The 24,177-nt window shown below is 38.4% G+C and overlaps 2 protein-coding genes and 1 non-coding gene across 3 annotated transcripts; all 3 read left to right on the top strand.

The window, feature by feature from the left end:
- The first annotated feature begins 6,068 nt into the window (after positions 1-6,068).
- On the top strand, positions 6,069-8,006 carry LOC146535176 (uncharacterized). The gene has a single exon (XM_085191141.1). It carries the CDS (start codon positions 6,069-6,071, stop codon positions 8,004-8,006), a length of 1,938 nt encoding a protein of 645 aa, XP_085047267.1.
- A 7,519-nt stretch (positions 8,007-15,525) lies between these two features.
- Positions 15,526-15,598, top strand: TRNAM-CAU (transfer RNA methionine (anticodon CAU)). Its single transcript has one exon. It is a non-coding gene; the product is annotated as a tRNA-Met (tRNA).
- Positions 15,599-17,493: 1,895 nt separating this feature from the next.
- On the top strand, positions 17,494-23,118 carry LOC146535178 (uncharacterized). The gene is made up of 2 exons (XM_085191028.1): positions 17,494-18,769; positions 22,558-23,118. The coding sequence occupies exons 1-2, from the start codon at positions 18,411-18,413 to the stop codon at positions 22,559-22,561; spliced, it is 363 nt and encodes a 120-aa protein (XP_085047154.1). The 5' UTR covers positions 17,494-18,410; the 3' UTR covers positions 22,562-23,118.
- The last annotated feature ends 1,059 nt before the right edge of the window (positions 23,119-24,177 follow it).

A 24,177-nucleotide genomic window follows, 5' to 3' on the forward strand; every position in this document is an offset into this window, starting at 1 on the left:
GAGATCACATCGATTGTTTTTAAATTTTGAAAAAGCCCTATCTCGCTTAGCCCTGGCTTTACGAAAATCATCGTTAAACCATAAAGCTGGTTGGTTTTTGATTCGGATGAGTTGAATTGGTGCATGTTTGTCAAACAATCCAGTTATGTTTGAGGTCAACAGATCAACTTTCTCATCGATCGAACACAACACTTCGATCGCCGACCAGTCAATGCAGGAAGCATCGCTCTTAAGCTTCTCATGATTGAGGTTGTTGAAACTTCTAATTGAAAGAGTTTGTGGTTTTGGCTTGGGTGATTTTACTTTTAACGACGCAAAAACAAGGTCATGGAGAGAAAAACCTGGAGCAGAAAATTGACCAAATTTGGAGACAAGATCAGAATTTGATGTGATTATTAGGTCAAGCAGTGTATCAACATTGTTGGTGTGGTGAGTAGGGTTAAGTGGTAATAAATTTAAATTAAGTGACTCTAACATACAGTTAAGTTTTCTCGCTCGAGTATCATTTCGCAAGAGACACGTGTTAAAATCACCTGAGATTATAAGATGGGAGTAGTTAGCTAAAAGATCTTCGAAAAGAATCTCTAAGTTATTAAAATAATTACTATTAGGTGGGCAGTACACAACCCCAAGGGCAAACTTTACTCCTAGGTTTATTTCGATAAATATATATTCTAAGCACGATTCAGGTGAAGGAGTCGATTGACAGATGATTTTATACGAAATGTGACTTTTTAAGTATATGGCAACCCCACCGCCGACCCTTTCTAGACGATCGTTTCTTATTAGTACGTAGTCCGGGACAGAAAAGCAAGTAGATTGTAGTGAAGGTTTTAGCCAAGATTCGGAGATCAAAACGGCATGGATGTTAGGTTGGTTGAAAGTGGTATAAAATTCGGAAAAGTGAGCAGGGATGCTCTGCGCATTAATGTGACAAAAATTAAAGTTTTTATGAAGCGGCGCAAATTCATTCGACAGAACTATGTCAAGCGACAAACTGGGGTCATCCAAACTACAAAAGGAGCTACTGGATAACTCGTCATAGCTGAGCGCGGAATGATAAGAATCGATACTTGAATCCATAATATAATATTAAAAAAATAAAATTAAAATATATATATATATATACAAATATATTAAAATAAAAAATATAAATTTAAATAAATTACAATAAATATATATAAATAAAATAGTATGTTATTACTAAAAATATATATATTAGATAAAACAAAAATAAATTAATTGTAAAGTGAATATGAAATAAACACACACATGACCTGATGGCTCGAGAAAATAAAAAGAAAAAATGTATATAAAACAAAATGATCATATCAGACTTAAACTAATGCTGTAATGATTAAAATGTATTCACATACATCCCACGACCTTAACTACAAACAATAAAAACTAAGTTACCAAAATACTGCTGTCCGTGTCACAAATATATTAACTTACTAATGACAGTTGACACTGACAGGTAACATTAAGCAAGAAAGTTGTAAACACTAAAAGTAAACAGAACAAGAAAAAACTCATACTACCTATTATTGAAATATTATACTATTATAAAATAAAGAATAGTAAAGATTACATATTGCAATTACATAAGATACTTTAATAACAATAACCAGCATCAACAGAACAAGAAAAACACATTCTACATATTATTATGTGAAATAAAGTATAGTAAAGAGTACATATTGCAATTACATAAGAAATTTTAATAACAACAACCGGCTTCAACAGAACAAGAAAGAACACATTACATATTATTATGTGAAAAAACTATAGTAAAGAGTACATATTGCAATTACATAAAATATTTTAATAACAATAACCGGCATCAAAAGAACAAGAAAAAACACATACTACATATTATTATGTGAAATAAAGTATAGTAAAGAGTATATATTGCAATTGCATAAAATATTTTAATAACAGTAACCGGCATCAACAGGACAAGAAAAAACACATACTACATATTATTATGTGTATATTATTATGTGAAATAAAGTATAGTAAAGAGTACATATTGCAATGACATAAAATATTTTAATAACAATAACCGGCAACATAGCTAAGCAAATAAGATGCAAAAGACAAATAATATGGTCACATTGAATGTGGGATGTATATAAGTGAAAAATTAAAATTAAAGATACAAATTACTTAAATAGGCTAGGGTTTCTTTACAATATTACGCCTAGTGAAGGGCCTCCCCACGGGTTGACTGATGGCTGTAGGACTTATTTTGGGTCGCTCAGAGGTAGTGGCATTTACAACTGGAGAAACAGGAGAAACGGCTTGAGGAAGCAGTTTTAAACACTCGCCAAGCTCAGCAGTAGTAGATATTCGCCTACGCTCGTTATTAGGAAGTTTGATAAAAATGTTACCATTATATGTCCATGTATTCCTCACTCCAAAAGATTTGCGCGCTGAAATAAATATGGACTGGCGAGATTTTGTGAGAAACTCACTCAGCACAACTTGAGAGGACTTTAGCTTCTTCTTATTGCCCCAGAGATCACTCCTCACCTTAAAGTCATTAAAGCGCACCAGAATTGGACGACAACGATTTGCTGATTTAATACCCAGCCGTTGACAGGATTGTATGGCAGAAGGGTTTATATCAGAGACTCCCATGAGGACTTGAATGGTTCCAAGTATAGTGGAGACCAAATTTTCACCCTCTGCCTCCTGAATCCCACCAAAAAGAAGAGCATTTCTTCTGGTTGAATTGTCAACTTCATCAATTTGTGAAGATAAATTTGAGATTAAAGACTTGAGGAGATCCAAAATGTTCCACACTGAAGTCTTAAATTCCTTAAATTCAGATGCCAGCTTGTCAGGACCTCCCTTACCGGTATCATTCGAACCAGTGTTATTTAATTGTTTTTCGAAATGTGCCATTCTCTTTCCTAGTGCCTCTGCAATATTTCTATGAACCTCCAAGATATCCTCCACTCTGCTCATATTGTGTTCTGATTGATAACTTGTTATAGACTAGTATAATTAGTGAGCCAGCAGGTAAGTGCTACTTTACGCAAATAAACACATTAAATGCACAACAAAAGTATTTTCCAATAATTGTTCACACTGTTTACACTTATTTTTTCACTTATAATTGAATAAAATTACTTTTAAATTATTTAAATTAACAAAAAATCGAAGACAGTAAAACTTTAATGTGTTAACTTTTTTGACACCTACCCGCGAAAAAAACATTGAGTGTGATAAGGGTCAGCTCCATTTGAGGTACTTTTTGTATTTTCTCTCTTTTCCTCTTTCAGAAAATGACCTTAATGAAATGAGATAGAAACACTTAAGGGTTGCCGTCAGATACATTTAGAGCTGATATAGACGTATAGAAGTTTCGAGAGTTATGGATCTATAATATTATTTTTAATGGTTTTATTTGTGGTTGTCTAGTTCCAGTGATATTATTTTATATTATTAAATACAATCATCTTCACGCTGTATCCCGCGCACAACAGGATAAGCAGAGGGAACCTAGTGTTAAGACACGTCGTTCCACAGTTTCGGCCGAATTCTGGAGGCATTGCATTGGCAGAACTCAACGCCGCGCTTTGCCTCGGGCGAAGAATTGAGAATATAAACATAAATAAATATCAATTATTCAATGCAACTCTTATAGGATTCTTGTTTGTTTCAGTGTTTGATTCTTTCATCTGTTTATACTTCTTCACTTTATAATATTTTTCAAAATTTCCTATTTAATTTCATACTTTTCCTTACTAGACGTGACAATGGCATAATATTTTTGCGCCTGTCTAAAGCAAAGACAAGTCATTAAAAAGAATCCTTGTTTTTTTGCTGTTGTCATCGTTTAAAAATATTATATTTTTGTATCATAAATAAAAAGTATTATGATTTGGAGGGGATCGTTTGACACATATAAAATAGGCTCTTAAAATCCACATGTCTTGATTTATAATTTTCTTTCCAAAAATCATTACTAAATAAATTTGTGGTTGCAGTAAATATACTACAATCAAGTCATCAACTTCAGTATAAATTGTTTTTACTGACTAAAACATACTTTAAATGTTCTCATAAATAAAGATTTATTTATTATTTATTTCATAATTTGGTATCGGATTTCTTTTATTGGAACAATTTAATAAAATTAAATTCAATAGTTGATCGTTTGAAAATTTAACCTAATTATTGCAATATATAGAATAGACAGCTAAATCAGCTCGAAGCCTTGTTAAACAATCATATGGGTAGAATAACATAATAGGGTAATGTAAACATTAACTAACTAGAAACAACGCCCGGAGTGGGTTCATACTTGTCGTCCTCTCGACGCAGCCTCTTACGTTTATAGAGACCTGTATCTATTTCAGTACGAACAAAGAACTCAACAGTTTTAAAGTACAATAACATCTCGAGTTTCAAATTACATTTGACTGAATACGCCAACAATAAGTGGTACATTCAGTTTTTTCCAGCGCAATATGCAGTGAAGAGGCTCTCTGCCTTTTTATAGCTCGGCTCTAAACAAGTGAACCCTTAAATGCGACGGTGTGGTTTGTTTCGGCCTTGTTTAAAAATTTTAGATTTTGATATATTTATTGACTTTATATATATTTTTTTGAATTATCAGGTGTTTTATTGTTTTGTTATTATTATAATGTTATGCTTAGGCTTTTACAACGTAGCAAGGAATATAAAATTAGCGATGGAAAATAAAAAATATATTCCATTTTTATATTTGTCCTTTTTAATAGAGATAAGCCAATTTTTTAAAATATAATACGAGATATTTATGTTTCCTTTCAGTTCTTCCAGTCTTTTTAAGACAGAAAATGAAACAGGGTACAAATTTGCAGAATAATTTTTTGCAGAAAAGATTCAAAATTATAATATATTTAATCCTACGTTTGTTTAGTTAAAAATTTTGTATTAAGCATTTACGGGTCAAGCCTTGCCAAGTTATAAGCGGCTCATAGCGTTTTATATATCTTTGTTTATCATCTCTGCGAGTGTAGTCGTTTTAACATGTTTCCGTTTATCTTGTTAAGCTCAGAAGATAAGCGGAGTTTATTCCATTTATGCTCTATGTAAAGTATATTTTATTGTGAAAAACATTCACGCTCTCATCTAAGCTAAGCTTCATTTGAACCTTTGTAGTATTGTTGGAATGTATCTAGTTCCGCTTTCGCAATATTATGAACTTAAATTCTACAAAATTATAACATGTATTAAATCCACTGGAGTAAGGTTTTCTGTTAAAATAATAAATATATTCTTATATTTCAATCTCATCTTAAAAGCTAAAATTGAAAAGAAAATAATTTAACTCATATTGAATAAATTTATATTGAAAACATGTAAATTTAGATAGAAATGAGTGGCATATAGATAATTTTATTTCGTTGCCATTATAAAGAAGACGCTGTTACGGACTAATGGAATTTGTCAAGTAGTTGCCTCTTAAAATATGTCACAGCAATGTTATGCTTGGGTTAGTTATGGCATAGTTGGGGTGCTATGTCGGTTACCTCCTCGTGGAGCACCCTGGGCAGCGGGACGGGCAGCAGCATCACTGTCGTGGTGCTGCTGCCCGGCTCGTCGCGGCTAATAAACCGACACGCGGGAATGCGCTCCGGCGCTCTGTATTGTAAGAGTTGTCCCGTGACCGCATTGTAGGGAGGGATCCCTGTGATGGCTCTGCGCGTACGCGCTAGGCCATTGTGGAGGTATGGCGGGTTCGGCGTGCGCTTACCCCGCCGTCGGACAGAGCAGTGCTCTCCGTCCATTTCGTAATCCCGTGAGCGGTGTCTGTGGTCATGTCTCGCGGCCACGCACGGGACCGAGGGTCTTGCCTTTACCGGCCGGACTGCGAGGAAGAAAACCTCTATAAAAAATTACCCCAACCCAAGCGGCGAAGCAGCGCGAGGGGTTCGTGGCTGATGGGGAGATCAGTCGCTACTGCTGGTCCCGCCAGGGTACAGGCCGACACCCGTGGCGTAGTAGGCTTATCCAAGTACAGGGGGCACTGCTTGGATGGACCGTTTTTCCCCCATACTCGTGGGAACAGTATGGAGAATTCAAATTTTAAAAACACAAATGATGATGTGGGAGTTATAGAATCCGCTTCAGACGCGGGAACAGTGCAGCGCACGAGGCGCAAGCGGCCTATGGTCGATAAACCTAGAGGAAGTGGCAAGGACTCAGCTTCAGACGCTGAGGTAGGCGGAAAGTGCCATACATCAAGGAGGGGTAGGCCCCCGAAAACTTGTAGTGGACTATCGCGCACTCATAAACAGCAAAGTCGGTGCGATGTAGATGCGCGAGGTAAAGTTTTTGAGCGGCACTTGTCTGACTGGGCATGCCAGGGGGATACGTCCGCTCAGACAACAGATGCAGAGAGCGTAACAGCTGTAGAAGAGAGGAGGGACACTTCACAATATTCGGCCGAGGAGCTGCGCACATACGCTGGACAAAGTGCTGCCTCTATACTGGAGGTTGCCACTAAATCCAAACATCTTAAAGGCACGTACGTGCGCAAACTTAAAGATGCAGCCGCAGCCCTAGCCGATGTTGTTAACTTGTTTGCCACTCGTACAGAGAGTGATGAAGTACAACGGTTGCGAGAAGAGAACCGGCGTCTTGGAGAGGTGGTAGAGAAACTTCGCGAAGAGTTAAACTGCTATCGCAAAGACATTCAGGGACTAAGAGCGTCACTTCCGGCCACTAATGAAGTGCCTCAGATTGATCCATTGCCGGCTATTAGTGAAGGGATGCTTGAGAAGCTGAAAAGGTCTATAATCTCTTCTATGAAGACTATGATCGACGCCAGATTTGCCGGTATTGAAGAGCGTCTTCTGCCAGTAAGGAACATGCGTCCGCCTTTGGCGTCAGACGCAATGAGACACTCTTGCGAGAGACCAACAAGAGTGGCACCTCTTCCTGTAGATTCGGAGGTAGCAGGAACTGAGGACAAGACTAGACGTAGACCGAATCGTAAAAAGGTTGCAGCTCGTGCTCAAGTGACGCGCGTAGAGCCGGCCTCCTCGTCTTCCAAGACAGCGTCTACACTGTCTCCAGCTACGAGCCTTGAGACCAGTAATGAAGAAGGTGGAAATTGGGTCACAGTCGCAAAGAGAGGGGAGAAGAAGAATAATTCCTCGGCTCCCAAGAGGCCGCAGCGACCGAAACCTAAACTGGCTAAACCACCTCGAACTAAGGCGGTTATAGTCACGTTGACGCCAGAAGCTGCTAGTAAGGGTGTGTCTTATGCTCAGGTTTTACAACGAGCGCAACAGGGCGTGGATCTAGTACAACTTGGTATTTCCGAGGGACTGGCTATACGCCAATCAATTTCGGGTGCTCGCCTGCTAGAGCTATCCGCAGTGCATTCCTCGGACCAGGCGGACAAACTCGCGGATCGTTTACGCGTAGTATTAGAGGGGGTGGCTGTTATCACTAGACCCCACAAGCATTGCACACTGAAGCTAGTGGGTCTTGATGACTCGGTCACAAAGGACAACGTAGCAAATGCGGTGGTTAGTGCAAGCGGTTGTGCTGCTAATGCTGTGACTATATCAGAAGTGACCCTAGGGCCTAGAGGAACGAGGTCGGTAGTAGTAAGATGTCCATGTGAAGCAGGTAAGGTCATTGTGGAGAAAGGTCGTCTATTGGTCGGATGGAGTGCTGCCAAGGTCCAGGTTCTAGAAGAGCGCCCTTTGCGCTGTTTTCGATGTCTGGCATTAGGGCATTCTAGGTTGCGGTGTCCGTCCGAAGTTTCTCGGGAGAATCTCTGTTTTCGTTGCGGTTGTGAGGGGCACAAGGCACATACATGCCGGGCGGAGCCTCTATGTATGGTGTGCACTGACGCAAAGAGGCCGGCTGATCATATAATGGGTAGCGCAAAATGCAATCCACCGTCTGTCAAGGGAGCAGAGACTCAAAGGATCGAAGTCTCTCCTGAAGCCGGGATCAGTGGGCATCAAGAGGAAAGTGTCATGTCCCCATAATGGATAAACATCAAACTCGTTTTCTCCAGACTAATATCAATCACTCTGCCGCAGCACAGGATCTTTTGACACAGACCATGGCGGAGTGGTGCATTGATATCGGTGTGATCTGTGAACCTTACTTTGTCCCCAATCACTCAAGGTGGATAGGCGACTTAGACGACTCGGTCGTAATAGTGTCTGGTAACAGCACTGCCCCGTCTCTTTCACCGCTAGAGAGAGGCTCTGGGTACGTTGTGGCAGGGTGGGGGGAGTATATTCTTCTTGGCATCTACTTCTCCCCTAATCGTAGCTTGGCAGAATTCGAAATTTTCCTCGATTCTGTCAAAGCTGCGATTTCTCGACAATCGTCGAGTAAAGTACTGGTCCTCGGCGATTTCAATGCCAAGTCCCGAGCTTGGGGAAACCCAACATCGGACAGCAAAGGGAAAGCCGTCCAGGTGTGGGCATTGCTTTCTGGGCTGTCCTTATTGAACGTTGGGTCGGTATTCACCTGTGTGCGACATAACGGTGGATCTATAGTGGACTTGTCGTTCGCTAGTCCGTCTGTTGCTTCCAAGATTTCACGCTGGAGAGTGGAAAAAGAAGTGGAGACCCTGTCGGACCATCTTTACATCAGGTTCGAGGTCTCTACTCATCCGGTGTCAATGGTTAACTCCAGAGGCTCATCTCGTAGGTTCCCGAGGTGGGTTCTGACCCAGCTTAACAAAGAGATGGTCAAGGAGGCGGCCATTGTGGCCAACTGGTGCACCCAAGATAGTTTGGTGGGCGCAAGACTCAACGTCGAAGAGCGGGCGAGTCGAATGCGCGACGACCTAACGAGGTTGTGTGACGCGGCAATGTCGAGAACTCGGCGACGACGACGATGCCGCCAAGTATATTGGTGGACTAATGAGTTAACCAAATTGCGAGCGTCCTGTAATCGGGCGCGGCGGACTTACACAAGGTGTAGAAGGCGAAATGGCCTTGATCTTACACTTCAGGACCAGCTGCGGAGTGCCTACAAAGAAAAAAAGAATGCTCTCCAGCTCGCCATTAGACTGGCAAAGGATCAGGGGCGCCAAGAGCTTCTTGCAAGCCTAAATAGGGATCCTTGGGGTCGCCCTTACCTTGCTGCCCGGAACAAACTTCGTGTGCAGTCCGCTCCACTGACGGAAACCCTGTCACCGGATTTTGTGCTGCGTCTCGTGACTGAACTGTTTCCGGAGTCGCCTAGACACGTTCCTCCTAGCATGACCCCTTACACAGTGCATGAGGAAGTGGCGGTGGTTCCCCCCATAACTGAGGGGGAGATGGATATGGCGCTCAGGAGACTGAGGGCCAAGAAGACGGCCCCGGGGCCAGATGGTATTCCAGGAAGGCTTTTGAGTATTGCCATGGAATACCTAGGCGAGAAACTTCGGGAACTTTTTGATGAGTGCCTTCTAACTGGACAGTTCCCGAAGATTTGGAAGGAAGGAGGTTTGTGCCTGTTGCGCAAGGAGGGTCGTCCTCTGGACTCTCCTTCAGCATATAGGCCTATAGTGCTGCTGAATGAGACGGGTAAGCTTTTCGAGAAGATCATTGCTTCCCGTCTTATTCAGCACCTAGAGGAGGTAGGGCCGGGCATATCAGAGGCTCAGTTCGGATTCAGGGCCAATCGGTCAACCATTGATGCCCTGAACGCCCTGAAGACTCGGTCATTGGCCGCGACAACAGATGGCGATTTTCTCCTCGCTGTCTCGTTGGATGTGGTCAATGCCTTTAACAGTCTGCCGTTCGAGACGTTAAGAGAGGCTCTCCGGTACCATGGGGTACCTCTCTATCTCCGGCGATTGTTGGACGACTACCTCCAAGACAGAGTAGTCGTATGGATTGGAGAAAATGGTCAGATCGGTCGACGAAGTGTCGGTTGCGGGGTTCCACAGGGGTCGGTGTTGGGCCCGTTGCTGTGGAATATTGGCTATGACTGGCTCTTGCGTGGTCGTCTTCCGACTGGGATGGGGGTCATTTGTTATGCGGATGACACTCTGGTCACGGCCCGAGGACGATCATATCAAGAAGTGGCACGTTTGGCGGAAGCCGGAACTCGCCTTGTCGTCGACCGCATCGAAGCGCTAGGTCTGAGGGTCTCGATGCCCAAAACAGAGGCTCTCCTATTCCATGGCCGGCGGAGGGGTCCCCCCCGTAGGGCTACTCTGAACATCCAGGGTCAGGAGGTGGAGGTACGGACCCAGATGAAATATCTGGGTCTCACCCTAGACGGTCGATGGTCGTTCAAACCGCACTTCGCTCTGCTTGCACCAAAGCTTGTAAACTGCGCTGGAGCCCTTGGCAGGCTACTGCCGAATGTCGGAGGGCCGGACTCTTCATGCCGACGACTTTATGTCGGTGTGTTGAGATCCATGGCATTGTACGGTGCACCTGTGTGGGCTGACGCTCTCACCGCTCACAATAAAACCCACTTGCGGAAAGCGCAGCGGGTTATAGCGGTGAAAGCAATTCGAGGTTACCGTACGGTGTCGTGGACGGCGGCTACACTCTTGGCGGGCGATCCGCCTTGGGAGCTGCAGGCGCAAGTGCTTGCTAAAGTTTACACTTTTCGAGCAAGTGAGCGGTCGCGAGGTGAGCAACCATCGGCAGAGGTTATCGCGCGGATCAGGAGAAGAGCGGATGAAGCCCTGATCCGGCGTTGGAGAGAGGACCTGGGGTCACCGGCGGCAGGCCTAGCGACAGTGGAGGCAGTTCGCCCACACTTAGATCGCTGGGTTAAAAGGAGTTTTGGTGTCCTGACGTTCAGACTGGTGCAGGTTCTGACGGGGCACGGTTGTTTCGGTAAGTACCTGCATCAGATTGCACGTCGGGAGATGTCGCCGGTGTGCCACGAGTGTGATGCCTCCGTGGATTCGGCGTGTCACACTCTGGCTGAATGCCCCGCTTGGGCCCCACAACGCCATGCCTTGATGGCGGCAGTGGGTAGAGACCTCTCACTGGCCAGTGTGGTAGGAGCTATGCTGGACTGTGAGAGGAACTGGTCTGCAATGGTCTCCTTCTGCGAATCAGTAATCGCATTGAAGGAGGCCGCGGAGCGGGTGCGCGAGTCCAGCTCGAACGCAGACTCGCTCCGCCGCCGTAGGCCAGGGGGTAGAAGAAGGCGGTATGCACATCTTCTACTCCCCCTACCCTAGAGGAGCTACCGCGGGAGGGTCAGGTTGATCTTCCTGCAAGATTATTGCGGATGCCCTAGGGCACCCTGAAAGCGATGATGGCCTGCAAAAGGCGGGCCTTCCACCGAGGCGTCGTAGTAGTATGCGCGAGCGATCCTGCGGCGGCTCATTTTGGTGGAGAGGGTTTCCGCTGGGTTTTAGTGGGTAGGATCGGTCTCACCGGTGAGTCCCACAGTACCGCTCATCCGTAAGGCACGCCTTCCGTATGGGCGGTCTGCGTAAATGCATTTCCCAGCGACAAAAAAAAAAAAAAAAAAGTTATGGCATAGTAAAATATACATTTATTGATGTTAACTAAACGAACACTAGAATAGGTCATCTACTATTATAATATAACTTTGCTCCTTTATATAAGCAGAATGTAAAACAGCTTTATATGCTACTCTCCGCACTGTAGGGTAGACAGAGAGAATCTAGTGTCAAAATACTCCGTTAGCATAAAACGTCAATCAAACTTTTTATTTACTTTATTTGAGGAAGAAATATAATGTTTATCCGTTGTCCAGGATAACGGAGCGCCAAACGCCGTGCCCTCTTCATACTAGTCAAATTCAAAGATTGAAAGATTTTTGTTAATCGAAATTTGTTTCGTATTTTATGCTTTTTGCACACTGACCACAAATTAATTTTTCTATTTAAGACACAAATATATAAGTAAAAATTAATTCAAAAAATATTTTTTATCGAACAATTAAATGCTCGTACGTCGTTTAATGTTCTGAATAAAACAAAACGTTCTTAGGTAAAATCATTAAATTCAATCATTTTAGTTCATCCAATAATATATTTTGGTTGTTATAATATAGAAAACAATATTATCTTAGATATAACAACAAAAACTATTTCCAGAACATTTAGGCTACAGAAAACACTATACAGGTTATAAAAGTCCCATTCACAGTTCTTGGCGCAGAACGCTAAAAAGTCATAAAAAGAGAATAAAGCCTATACCAATTAAGTTAATTGCATTTTATTAGAGTGTGTTTCCATTTATTTTGCTATCTGAACGTTTCCTTTTGACTATTTTTTAATAATTTTAATGTTAATCATTAATTGTTAATATTGTAATGTGACCTTCTTCCAGTATGAGATACTGTTATCTCGAATTCCGCCAAACTTTAGTCCGATTTCTCCTACTACTTTTGCTTCATAAATGTTTTTGCTATTCTTTCGTTAGGTAGGTACTCATTCTCTGAACGAGACCAGGCCATCTGAGTACTTTTATCTTCATTCTTATTGCGATATTCTCGCTAGTAGGTACTTGCCATTTTCTCTATCTTTTCATTGCGAATTTGGTCAGCTAAGCTGACTCTGCAAATCCTAAAAGGGCATGGCCCTCCAAAGCAATCATACATCTATCATTATTCTTCTGTGATATTTATGTATTTGTTATTATTATAATAACCAGAACAAGTAGCTTATTAAAGACAATGTAAGAGACATTACTTTTTTGATTATTTATTTAAAGATTACCTATATTCTACTGAAATTCGAATCAGTAAACCACCATTCGTGACGGATTCTACAATGGACTCGATTCTCCCGACAGAAGCCAGTTGTCTTGATTGCAAACGACCTTTTTATAGTCCTATGAATGGTAATTAAGAATTAGCGACATCCAATGTTTTCGTACGCTTAGATACTCGATAAAAGGCTATAAAAGATAAATTACTAGTATTAAAACCGTGTCTTTGCTTGTGTTGCTTCGAAAAAAAAGTATGATGAAATTTTGGTTGTAATTCAATTTATATTTAGTGTTGATAATTGGTACTACCAACATATAATATCATTCCAAGCGTGAATATGCATGCATGAGTGGAAGCAAGATTGTCAGAGTTTACGTCGTTTAGAGTCGGCTTCGCCCGCTTGAACTATATGAATCATTATTTAAGTGAATATAAAAGCCTGTTAACATATTTTTTAAATACTATTGAGATTAACAATGCGCTAGAGTATTCTTCTTTAAATTTTAACGTCTTCACTAAAAATTCTTTGGATGTCTTCTTCATTTATAAAACTTATAGAATTTTTAAATGAAGAAAGCATATTAATCAATGTATTAATAAGTTTCTTACATACATTTTATAATTTTAGTGCATTCATGAATGCTCTGAACATGTTTTGATTGGCGAAGCTCACTTTGTCTTTAATGCAATAACAGATAAAGGAAAATAACTAATTTCCCCTAGCGGGAATCGAATCACGGCTATCGCGTGTCGGTCACACTGTGCCATGACGGTTTCAAATTTACTCTTAGAGAACAAAAAATAAATATACAAACATCTCTGTCCACCGACTGTGTGGCCATTGTGTTAAACATTCAGAATCAATTGCAAGGTTTCTCGTAGAATTTAGTTATTTATTACAAGATGTATGCTTCTGTTCTATTGTAGGAAAACCTAAGTAAAATCCTAATACCAAATATCTACCGAATACCTAAGGCAAAGAAGAAGAACGGCTATAACGGATACCATATTCCTATAGTTATAATTTACTTTTACTTATTTTTCAGCTTCACGCTGTATCGGAATAGTGGCGGAACGCTTTGCCTCATTACTAGAGCGAGAAAATAAAAATATTCTATATTTCATTATTTCGGATGGGAACCCACGACCTGTTGCGTTTACAGTCGCTCGTGGCCCTGCGCTACGACTTATTTACGTTATGTCAGTAGTATAATTCTGCGAGATTTATTAGTTTTATAAAGTATAGGAAATAGGGCAAATTAAAAAAAACAAAAAGGGTATTTTTTTTAATACAGTTAAGAAAAAACGACAAATATAAACTAAGCTTTACATAGAGCTTATTAAAATCGGATTCAATTTTAATTTATAATAGAGAAATTGAAATTACTTCAATATTTCCAACTTATAATATGTAATTATATTTTTAATTTGATTTTTTATTACCACAATCAGTAGGTTAAATTACAGATGATTATTATATTTTTTTTTTCTCAATTCTTTTTGATATATGCCTATCAGGTACCAAGAATTGTCCTTAAAATGTAAATATATAAGGTAATTTTCAAAATTACCTTCTTTCTACACTAACATTTCAAATAGTATCTTGACCTTTCTTTGATGCTCTTTTACTGTTTCTGGAACAAGTGTTCTTTTGTATTTTTAGTTGGCATACTTTTCAAGACTATTAAGAGGTCTTGACCCTTTTTCTGTGAATAATATCTAATAACTCGTGACTAAACAGGTAGACTGTGAGTTATGTGAAATTTTCATATAAATAATATATTTTTTATTTAGTTTCACATATCTCCTGTATAGAGCAGAGAAAGGTGGCTATTATTATATTTATACTATTACTATTTTACAACGTAAAATGATTAATGAAGCATGGTGAGGATAGATACATCTTGCCTCATTATTATGGATTAGATGGTCCATAAAAAGGTACGCTGATCGAAGAAAAAACTTGTGGCTCAGCTGAGAAGTACCAAAGATTGGGCCAGACAACGCAGAATTTGAGAAGCAGGAAGCCAACAAGAATTGAAGAGGCACCCAAAAAAAAAAGATTTGTCTCTTTAGGACAAAATTCACAACCATTGTTTACAAGCAACGCTATCCCCCTGTACCATGATGGTCTCGTTTTTAAATGAAGAAAGTCCACCAGGTCCAGATCCCAACACTGAAAATCAACAATTATGTATTTTTAAATAAAAAAATTATGTAAACTAAAAATAAAAACCGACTATAACAATACACATCTTTGTTTAAAGGCCTTCATTGGAAAGTGTGGCAGCTCTGCTGATATTAACTTCGCCACGAAACTCGCATTCAGCGACCTCACCGCAAGCTCCTCAGAAATGCTGCACTGTAGGCCGTTTTAATAATAAATGTGCAACCTTTTGTTGTTTTAGATATATTTTTGTATAAAATTTTATGTAGATTTTAAATTATTTATGATAGGCACCTGATGTTATATCATCTAAGAAGAGTACTACTTGCATTTAAAGATGGATTAAGCAAAATATTAAAAAATCGATTACTTAAATATACTACAATCAAGGAGTAGTGGCCACCTTGAAGTTAGGTTTTCTTAAATTTTCCGCAATTTTCATTCGGTAAGAAAATAATCGAAAATAAGAATAATCATAAAATCAAATCTGCGTATTTACAATTAACTTTAGCGCGGCCACGACTTGTTGACCGTATTGTACTTATATTTAAATAACTGAAATATAGGCCTAAGATAATAAGAGATATATAAGATAATATGCATAGCTAAAATAATATGTAATGTAGGTAAGATGTAATTAATTTAAATACTAGAATGCATATTTTGTATGAACACTCACAGCCTCGGTAGCGCAGTAGGCAGCGCGTAAGTCTCATAATCTTAAGGTCGTGAGTTCGATCCTCACCCGGGGCATATTTTTTTATTTTAAATAACACCTATATTATTATTTAAATTATATAATTTCAATATATTTATTAATGCTAATTTTACAGTATATTATATTCCTAGAGCAAATCAAAAAACTTGGAAAAATCAAAAGCTTGTAAGTGTTAAATAAAATTAATCTTAATAAAATCTGTGTAGGTATAACTTAATGATAAAAATACCTTTTTAAGTTTGACATGTCTAACAAAATGATTAAAAAACAGGCATAGACTGTACCTTAGCAGGGTAGAAAGATGGAATTTGTTTACCAGAGCCAGGAAATAAAAAAAAATAATTGCTCCTCCGTGACAATCGAATCCACAACCATCCCATACAATCACATGACGACTGCGCCACGACTGCTTGTCCAACTCTATAATCATGAAAAAAACAATAAAAAAAATAACTCTCATTTATTTAACAAACCCATTTTACCATACGCTTGCCCCGTCGAGCCAAAAACAATGGAAGGTTAGTTGGGCTCTTACAGCCACGCTAGAGGTCTTTACTTGCATATTGCACTTTCTATCGGCCGTTGTGTTACATTTTGCTGAACTGTTTCCCGTTCCCACTGAAACACTCAGTTTTGATTGCCGCGTTGTAAAATGGCGCCTAAAATCTAATTAATGTTTATATAAAGTACCTAGCTTAAATACAATTTAATTAAACTTAGAATAATTTTGCTAAATTACTGTAGAGGCACAAGCGTTAATGAAGCTTATTTATTTTTTATCGTTTGTAATTTTTTTATGCATTGACGTCTTTTTACTCATGGTAATGGTACTTTGTAATTATAGTTAGATACAACTATAAACATTAATTCTCTTTTTAATTTCAACTACAAGGAACATTAATGCTTAAATTATTGTCACTATCCTGATTGATCCAATATATAAAATTTTTTTTTCATTTCTGACGCGTAATATTTGTAAAAAAGCCGAAAAAAAAACGAAGTGATATGTCACTACTCTCCATATTCCATACTGCTGAAAATATGTTATAGTAAAAAAAAAACCGCCTTGTAAGTCCCATCTCTAATGCCAAAATAACTTATCCAACAAGGAAACCACACGAATCTTTTTATTTTAAACATAAACCCACGAAATTGCTCAAGTCAGATTTACCAAAATTATTTTCTTAGCCAATTCTCCCATTTGTACTAATGGAGTTGCCTCATAAATATTTTCCTTCGAATATCTTCAGATAAATCTTTATTAGGTAATCCTTGTTTACATTTGGATATAAAGGAAGTAGTGAAAGCGTGATAAGCACAATCGTGAAATGACATTCCCTCATCTCAGGACCATTTTATATTAAAAAAATTTAAGGAAATATTTTATTGTCACAGATTATAAAAAGATATATATTGTAAGAAACTACTGGAAATATCAAATAAAGTGGGAAAGGTATGAATTAAAACAAGACTTCAAATAATTATTAAACAACTAAAGGAAAAATTATCTAATTATCTAGCAGTCTAATAATAATATTCGATTCTAAAGAATTCATCGGGCAGAGTGACGTTAGCGATGTTCTTCGTTCGGTCGCCGTTGACAGCCTTAAAAAGTGCCAGCCAGTAATTAGAGTCGTTCTTATATAACCTGTATGCTCATTATTTCTAACAATATATACATTTTATGGGTAAGTTTAAAACATTTCTGTTAATGATAAAAATATATTACTTTCTTATAAAAAAAATCATGAAAATCGTAACATACAGCTTGCCATAGTTAATTTCTTCCTATTAATGTCAAAGATAGTATTTAAAAGTACGCTACAACGAATGCAGAGTGCTCGTCAGTGTACAGACTGAAGAGACTTCTATATGTTGACAGAAGTTTTTTAAATTATATGATGTAAGTATTATGATATAGTTAGGAGACTTCTGTGCTACAAATGTCAACTGTCAAATATAGTACTGCAATATGTCAATGTCACTGTCGATATCAAAAAGCCCGCTCTTTTCATTTGTTATTAAGTTACTAATTTTAGCGGGAAGACATATTGGGCCCTCATATACTTGAGGTTACACGTGTTGTAGTCGATGTGATTTGTTACTAGGTTGTTAATAGCTCATTATTAGCAAGTTATAAAGTAATTTAAATGTTTTAATTAATAAATATTGTGAATTGGTTAAAAGAGCTTCTGTAATTAACACTGAGTAAATACCTATATGTGTTTTCGAATGTTGTTGGTGTTTTATATAAGTTTCTAGTTATTTAAACTTCAGTTTATAGTTATTTTGATTTTTAATAAATAAGATTGTATTTGTAACAATAGTGTTGTATAGTTTTTTTTATATTTCACTTCTGAAACCTAATTTCAGAAGTGGGATACCTATCTAAGCCCATCAGGCCAGATCCTTGTACCTTATAATTTTGTTATTTTTGTGAAAGCAAATAAAACACCAGTTTCATCATTTCTCTTTTCTTAAATTATTTATTGCCTATATAGAAATACAGTGTTAAATATGGGTGATGCTGGAAGTAAATCACAAAACAAATCACGTCGACCGGACACGACACGTGGTCGCGGTTAGCGAGGACATTCATGCCGCCGCCGTGCCGCTATGAGGTGCTTCTGCTCCCACGACAAGTGACGCGTCCCCGCGCGTCTCTGTGTACCTCTGCTGGCGACGTGCGACGCTTACCTGAGCGTCTTGGTGTGCCTCTGCACGCCCTCAGCTCGCGATGCGCGACGCTTACCTGAGCGTCTTGGTGTGCCTCTGCACGACCTCAGCTCGCGATGCGCGACGCTTTCCTGCGCGTCTTGGTGTGCCTCTGCACGCGCTCAGCTCGCGATGCGCGACGCTTACCTGGGCGTCTTGGTGTGCCTCTGCACGCCCTCAGCTCGCGATGTGCGACGCATTCCTGCGCATCTTGGTGCGTCTGCACACCCTCTGCTCGCAATGTGCGATGCGTCTGCGAGACTGCTCGCAATGCGCAATAAGTTCCTGAGGGCCACTGCTCGCGATGCGGTCCCCGCGCATATCTGCGCGCCACTGCTCGCAATGCGGTCCCCGCGCGTATCTGCGCGCTACTGTTCTCGATGCGGTTCCCGAGCGTGTCTGCGCGCCTCTGATACTGATGAGCGACGCGTCCCCGCACGTGTATGCGCGCTTCTGCTTGCAATGCGCGACGCGTCTCTGTGTGTCTCCAGGTATCTGAGTGCCTCTACTGGTGAGCATTACAATGCATTTCTTTGGAGATTAGACAAACTTGAAAAAGGTACACAAAATAATATTTCTTCTCATAATTCAACCTGTCATGCTAGTTTGTTAAAAACAAATTTAAATGATTAACTGTTAGATTTGATACTTTTCCCAAAGGTGCATTATCTGAAAGTAAGGCCTCTGATACCTCATCACCTTACCAAGTTAGCCCGTAATCTTTCTGATGCAATAAAATCTTTAAATAGTTGAATAATACAAAACTATAATATTTTATATCAAACTGACTCTGTTATCAATAATATTGAGCTATAGTGTGAGGAGGTGGAGAGGGTTAGAAGTGCTAATAACTGGAATGATTCAGAATGTTTATCACATGACTCTGGGTGCCTTAAGGGTGATGTTCATGGTTGAATGAGTGAGTGAGTGATTACTGGTGATCGTAGGTGGTTGATGTTTTATGAAGGCTGATTCTGAAGAGTCCTGTGGTTGTGCTTAGTGTGCTAGAGGAGAGACGGGTCCCAGTTTGCCTTGAGATGATTCTTGTCAATGTATATAGGGCTTAGTGAATTGAATTAGATTCTTGATATATGGCGTTTCGAGCATGCCAGTTGAGCATAATTCATAGTGACTAAAAAAAAAGGAAAGATAAGAGATTCATAGCTTAATAATTGGGCGTCCGTTACACAATTCTTTTAGATTGGAACAATTTTATGGTTGGTGAAGGGGTGTGAGTAACATTGGATAAGGAAACCTAGAAATGGTAGCAGTATGACTTGTAACCTTTGTTTGTTTTGAAATGTTAGTTGTGTGAGGGAGAATCAATAAACTGTACCTTAGAGAGTGAGTAATACTGTTACTTTGTTGGAAGGAAATGGTTTTGTTTCCTTGGCTATTGATGAGCTCTCACTTGGAGGGTGAGTAATACTGTTACTTTGTTGGAAGGAAATGGTTTTGTTTCCTTGGCTATTGATGAGCTCTCACTTGGAGGGTGAGTAATACTGTTACTTTGTTGGCAGGAAATGGTTTTGTGCCCTTGGCTATTGATGAGTTCTCACTTGGAACTGACTTGATAGTTGTTCCGAGATCTTGCATGCCTCTTCTAGTTATTTTGGATGCTGATGTTATTGTATGTAGAAAGTGCGTGCTGTTATGTACATTTGGCTTTAAGTTGCTTTAAAAAAAAAAAAAAGATTAATCAATTAAAAAGAGATTTGGTAATAATTTAAAACATATTAATTAGTCTCAATCATAAAACAAATAGAATTGAGTCACAGTGGAAATAGAAAAATGTGTGGCTGTTAGGAGAGTTTCAGGTAGACTAACTATGTTTTATACTAATGACTTATTAATGCATACATAGTATTGAAGTGATGCAATGCTGCAGATACAGGTGCAAACCTTGTATATAACTTAGGATTTATTAAATTAAACAAATTAGGATTATTAATATTTTTAATTTATGTGCAATTGCAACAATTGTCTGCTATAAGATTGAAATCAGAATGAGTAGAATTTAATTTAATTGTAGGATTAATTGAACTAATAATTTTTACATAACAAGTAAATATAAAAATTGTAAATTTATGTTAATAAAACCAAATGTAATATTTTCATGCCTAATGGTAGAATGTATATGGAGACTAAATATTAATAATTAATTAATTACATCTGTAACATATGTTGTAGGTAACATCTGAGTAAATAAATTCAGCTTCAAAGTTAGAATTCCAGTGTCAAATAAAGTTACATTGAAATCATTGTTATTACAATTAACATGCAATTTAGTAGATTTGAATAAATAAAGACCCATCAGTTATTACCTAGTGATTGACAAAAATGTAAATTTCCTAAAATAAAATTTGTTTTACAAATAGTAGGAAGTGAATTAAAAGCCATAACGTACATAGACATAATTTCAGTTTCACAAATAGGATTATCGATTACATCAAGTTCATTAAGATTATTACATATATAATTTTTGCTAAGACTAAGTTTACAACTATTACTTATATTACTGAGGATACAATATTTAGACTTATCTCTATTAATAGCTATATAAGTAATTAGCGGGAGGGATTATTGTAGCAAAAGATTTCTGTGTACTACTATTATGAGGTTAAGGAGTTCGAATTATTTTTAAACAAATTAAAATGAGAAATTGAAACCAGAAGAATGTTTATAGTAAATAATAATTTATGGTTTATGATATAGGAGACAATTTCAGACAACTTAATTAGTGAGGAGTAAACAATGCCTAGGAATATCTATTGAAGTGTCTGTCCTGGTCTGAAGTGTGAAGGGTGTCTAAAGTGTGAAGTGTGTCTGTATTGAAGTGTCTGTCAGCACATTCAGCTTTTGGCAGCACATTAATGTACCACTTAAGTTATTAGCTGGATTCTCTTATGTGCATAATAAATAAATTTTCACATTATTCGATCGCCGGTGCCATTAAATGTGCACACAACGGTAAATACGGGAAAATGCTTATCGTCTATATGGGGTGGGGAAAAGCTTAAAGTACATGAAATTGTCAGCTATCTTGAAGAGAGGAGTGTAGTATGTGTGTTGGAGGGTGCAATCCAAAGTGTGTATGACTGGATATGTGTTGATTGTGGGGCACTGAAAGTGTTGAATGTCAGAGGACGCTATCTTCTCCCTTTGATTGATGATGACACAAGGATAATTTGGGTGGTTATGAATACTTTATGTAAACATGTGTTGAATGTTGTCATATTTTATGTAAACACATATTGAATGTGGTCATGTTTTAGAATATGTTGATGACGTGTTGATAATGCGTTATGATGGGATTCAGTTACTATTAATACTCAAACAAAAAAAAACCGATTTTCCCATAAAATTTCGAATATGTTTATTACTTCAACAGAAATTGAACATGTTGGTTGAATTATAAATAGAGGTCAGGTTAGGCCGAGCTTCTATAAGACTGAGGCAATTAATTATTGAGTGGTGGTAGTTAAACCACTCGAGGAGCTCTAACATGGTACAATGGCATGGGGATTAGTAACTGGAAATTTGTACTGCCTTTTTCATTGACAAGTTATTTTAACTGTATTGCACTAATTCTTGCTTTGTTGTCTAGCACAATTTCTTTCTAAATCATTACATGCTTACATACATACAAACAGACATTTCATTTTTGTCTTCCTCCATTAATTCTTTTTCTAATTGTTTAATTTTTGTCTGACAACCAAGGTGGGGCTTAGTGTACAATACTGGTGTAATGTGGCAGTTTGTTTATTGAGTTCAATTGGATGTGTGGTCCCTTTGGGCACATACATGGGGTTGGGTTGGGTGTTTTGACTTTGACTTTTGACTTTGACTTGTATCAGACGTTTGGTCTGATGAGGCATATGGCCTGAGAAATTTTGACGGGTGTGTGGCCCTGAAAGATTTTGTGAAGAGCATGTGGCTCTGAAGGACGTTTGGTCCTTGTGGTCAAGGTGGACATTTGGTCCTTGCTGACATTATGGCCTTGTGGACGTTTGGTCCTTGCTGACGTTTGGTCCTTGTGGCCATGTGACGTCTATGTGGACATTTGGTCCTGGCAGACAGAGGGGACGCCTTCTGACTGTTCTGTTCACAGGTTCCGGAGTTTGCTGCACCGGACTGAACATACTTGGATATGAAGATTTTACAGGGTTAAAAATGAGAGCTCTCAAAACTTTTTATTTTTATATCTTTTGTCTGTATATTTTGATTGCCTATTTATTTATGTTGTAATGTTTAGACATTTATTAACTTTAAATTTTAGATGATGAAGACAGCGAATATGGTACTACTGTAGAATTTTCATCAATACAGCCATGAAACGACGCCGATGACTTTGGGGCTAATCGGGATGCACCAGCATGTGATCAGGCAACTGAATCAGCTACGTCGGGGACGACGCAGGGTCAGAATGGCCGAGTTAGGAGACTTCTGTGCTACAAATGTCAACTGTCAAATATAGTACTGCAATATGTCAATGTCACTGTCGATATCAAAAAGCCCGCTCTTTTCATTTGTTATTAAGTTACTAATTTTAGCGGGAAGACATATTGGGCCCTCATATACTTGAGGTTACACGTGTTGTAGTCGATGTGATTTGTTACTAGGTTGTTAATAGCTCATTATTAGCAAGTTATAAAGTAATTTAAATGTTTTAATTAATAAATATTGTGAATTGGTTAAAAGAGCTTCTGTAATTAACACTGAGTAAATACCTATATGTGTTTTCGAATGTTGTTGGTGTTTTATATAAGTTTCTAGTTATTTAAACTTCAGTTTATAGTTATTTTGATTTTTAATAAATAAGATTGTATTTGTAACAATAGTGTTGTATAGTTTTTTTTATATTTCACTTCTGAAACCTAATTATATTATATTAACACAAAATAGAAATATATTTTATAATTTATATGAGAAATGTGGAGAGGTGGTAAGGCTTAATGCGTTTGAAAGAGTTCACTTAAGCCTACACGTGGATCTCGACTGCCTCTGGTATAGGAGCTAGCTCCAGTACGAGCTAGTCCCAGGATATTCAGGCACTACCCCGAGTTCCTGTACCTGCAATTTGATGTAAACCGTTACGGTGAAAACTAGAAATATTAAGGAATTGTTCCTTACTTATTATTCTTTTTTTTTAGCTTATAGAAGGGTAGGCATAGGAAACATGGTGTCAAAACATTCCAATCTCCACATCCAATTTTGGGAGACATTACGTGTTAAGTAGTGGAACTCCACGTCATGCGCGTCACCAAAGCCAGGAAATGAAAATAATTTATTTTACTGAGTGTGGATCGACCCATAACTGTCGAGTTCATAATCAGACGCTGCGGTCTTAATGATTAAATATGATTTTAAAATGCTTACTTTCAAAATGATTATGAAAATCGAACCCCAGAACACATACGCTGTCAACAGTACCATATCAAACCAGACAATCATCGAGTTACGTAAAATACATTTATAAAACAATTTCAATTATTGAAACAGTCAATACTCGTTATACAAATAGAAAAGATTAAAATGGCTTTTGATCCTTGTATAATAAAATTGAAAAACAGATTACCTTTGAGCTTGATTATCCCAATTGCTTTGCCGATATATAAATATGGGGAGTGGTGTATGGAGGACAAAATATTATTGTGTTTTTATACGAGGTAAGCAGAGAGAGAGAACCTAGAACATTCCATGTTCTTAGATACGAGTACACTTCGTTTCATAGCGTAACATTACGCTTTTAAGCAGTGATCAAAAATATTTTTAATTTATTTGTTCCAAGTCAAAATTGAACCCCCCACCATCGTTAATACAATTATATTATAATTGAGATCTAGATACTCAAGTTTCCAGCTATACACTTAATATGGAGATAAATAACAGCAGAGAC

Source organism: Heliconius melpomene, chromosome 10 (genome assembly GCF_056956725.1).
Source record: "Heliconius melpomene rosina isolate 202511_hmr_F chromosome 10, ASM5695672v1, whole genome shotgun sequence".
NCBI lineage: Eukaryota > Metazoa > Arthropoda > Insecta > Lepidoptera > Nymphalidae > Heliconius > Heliconius melpomene.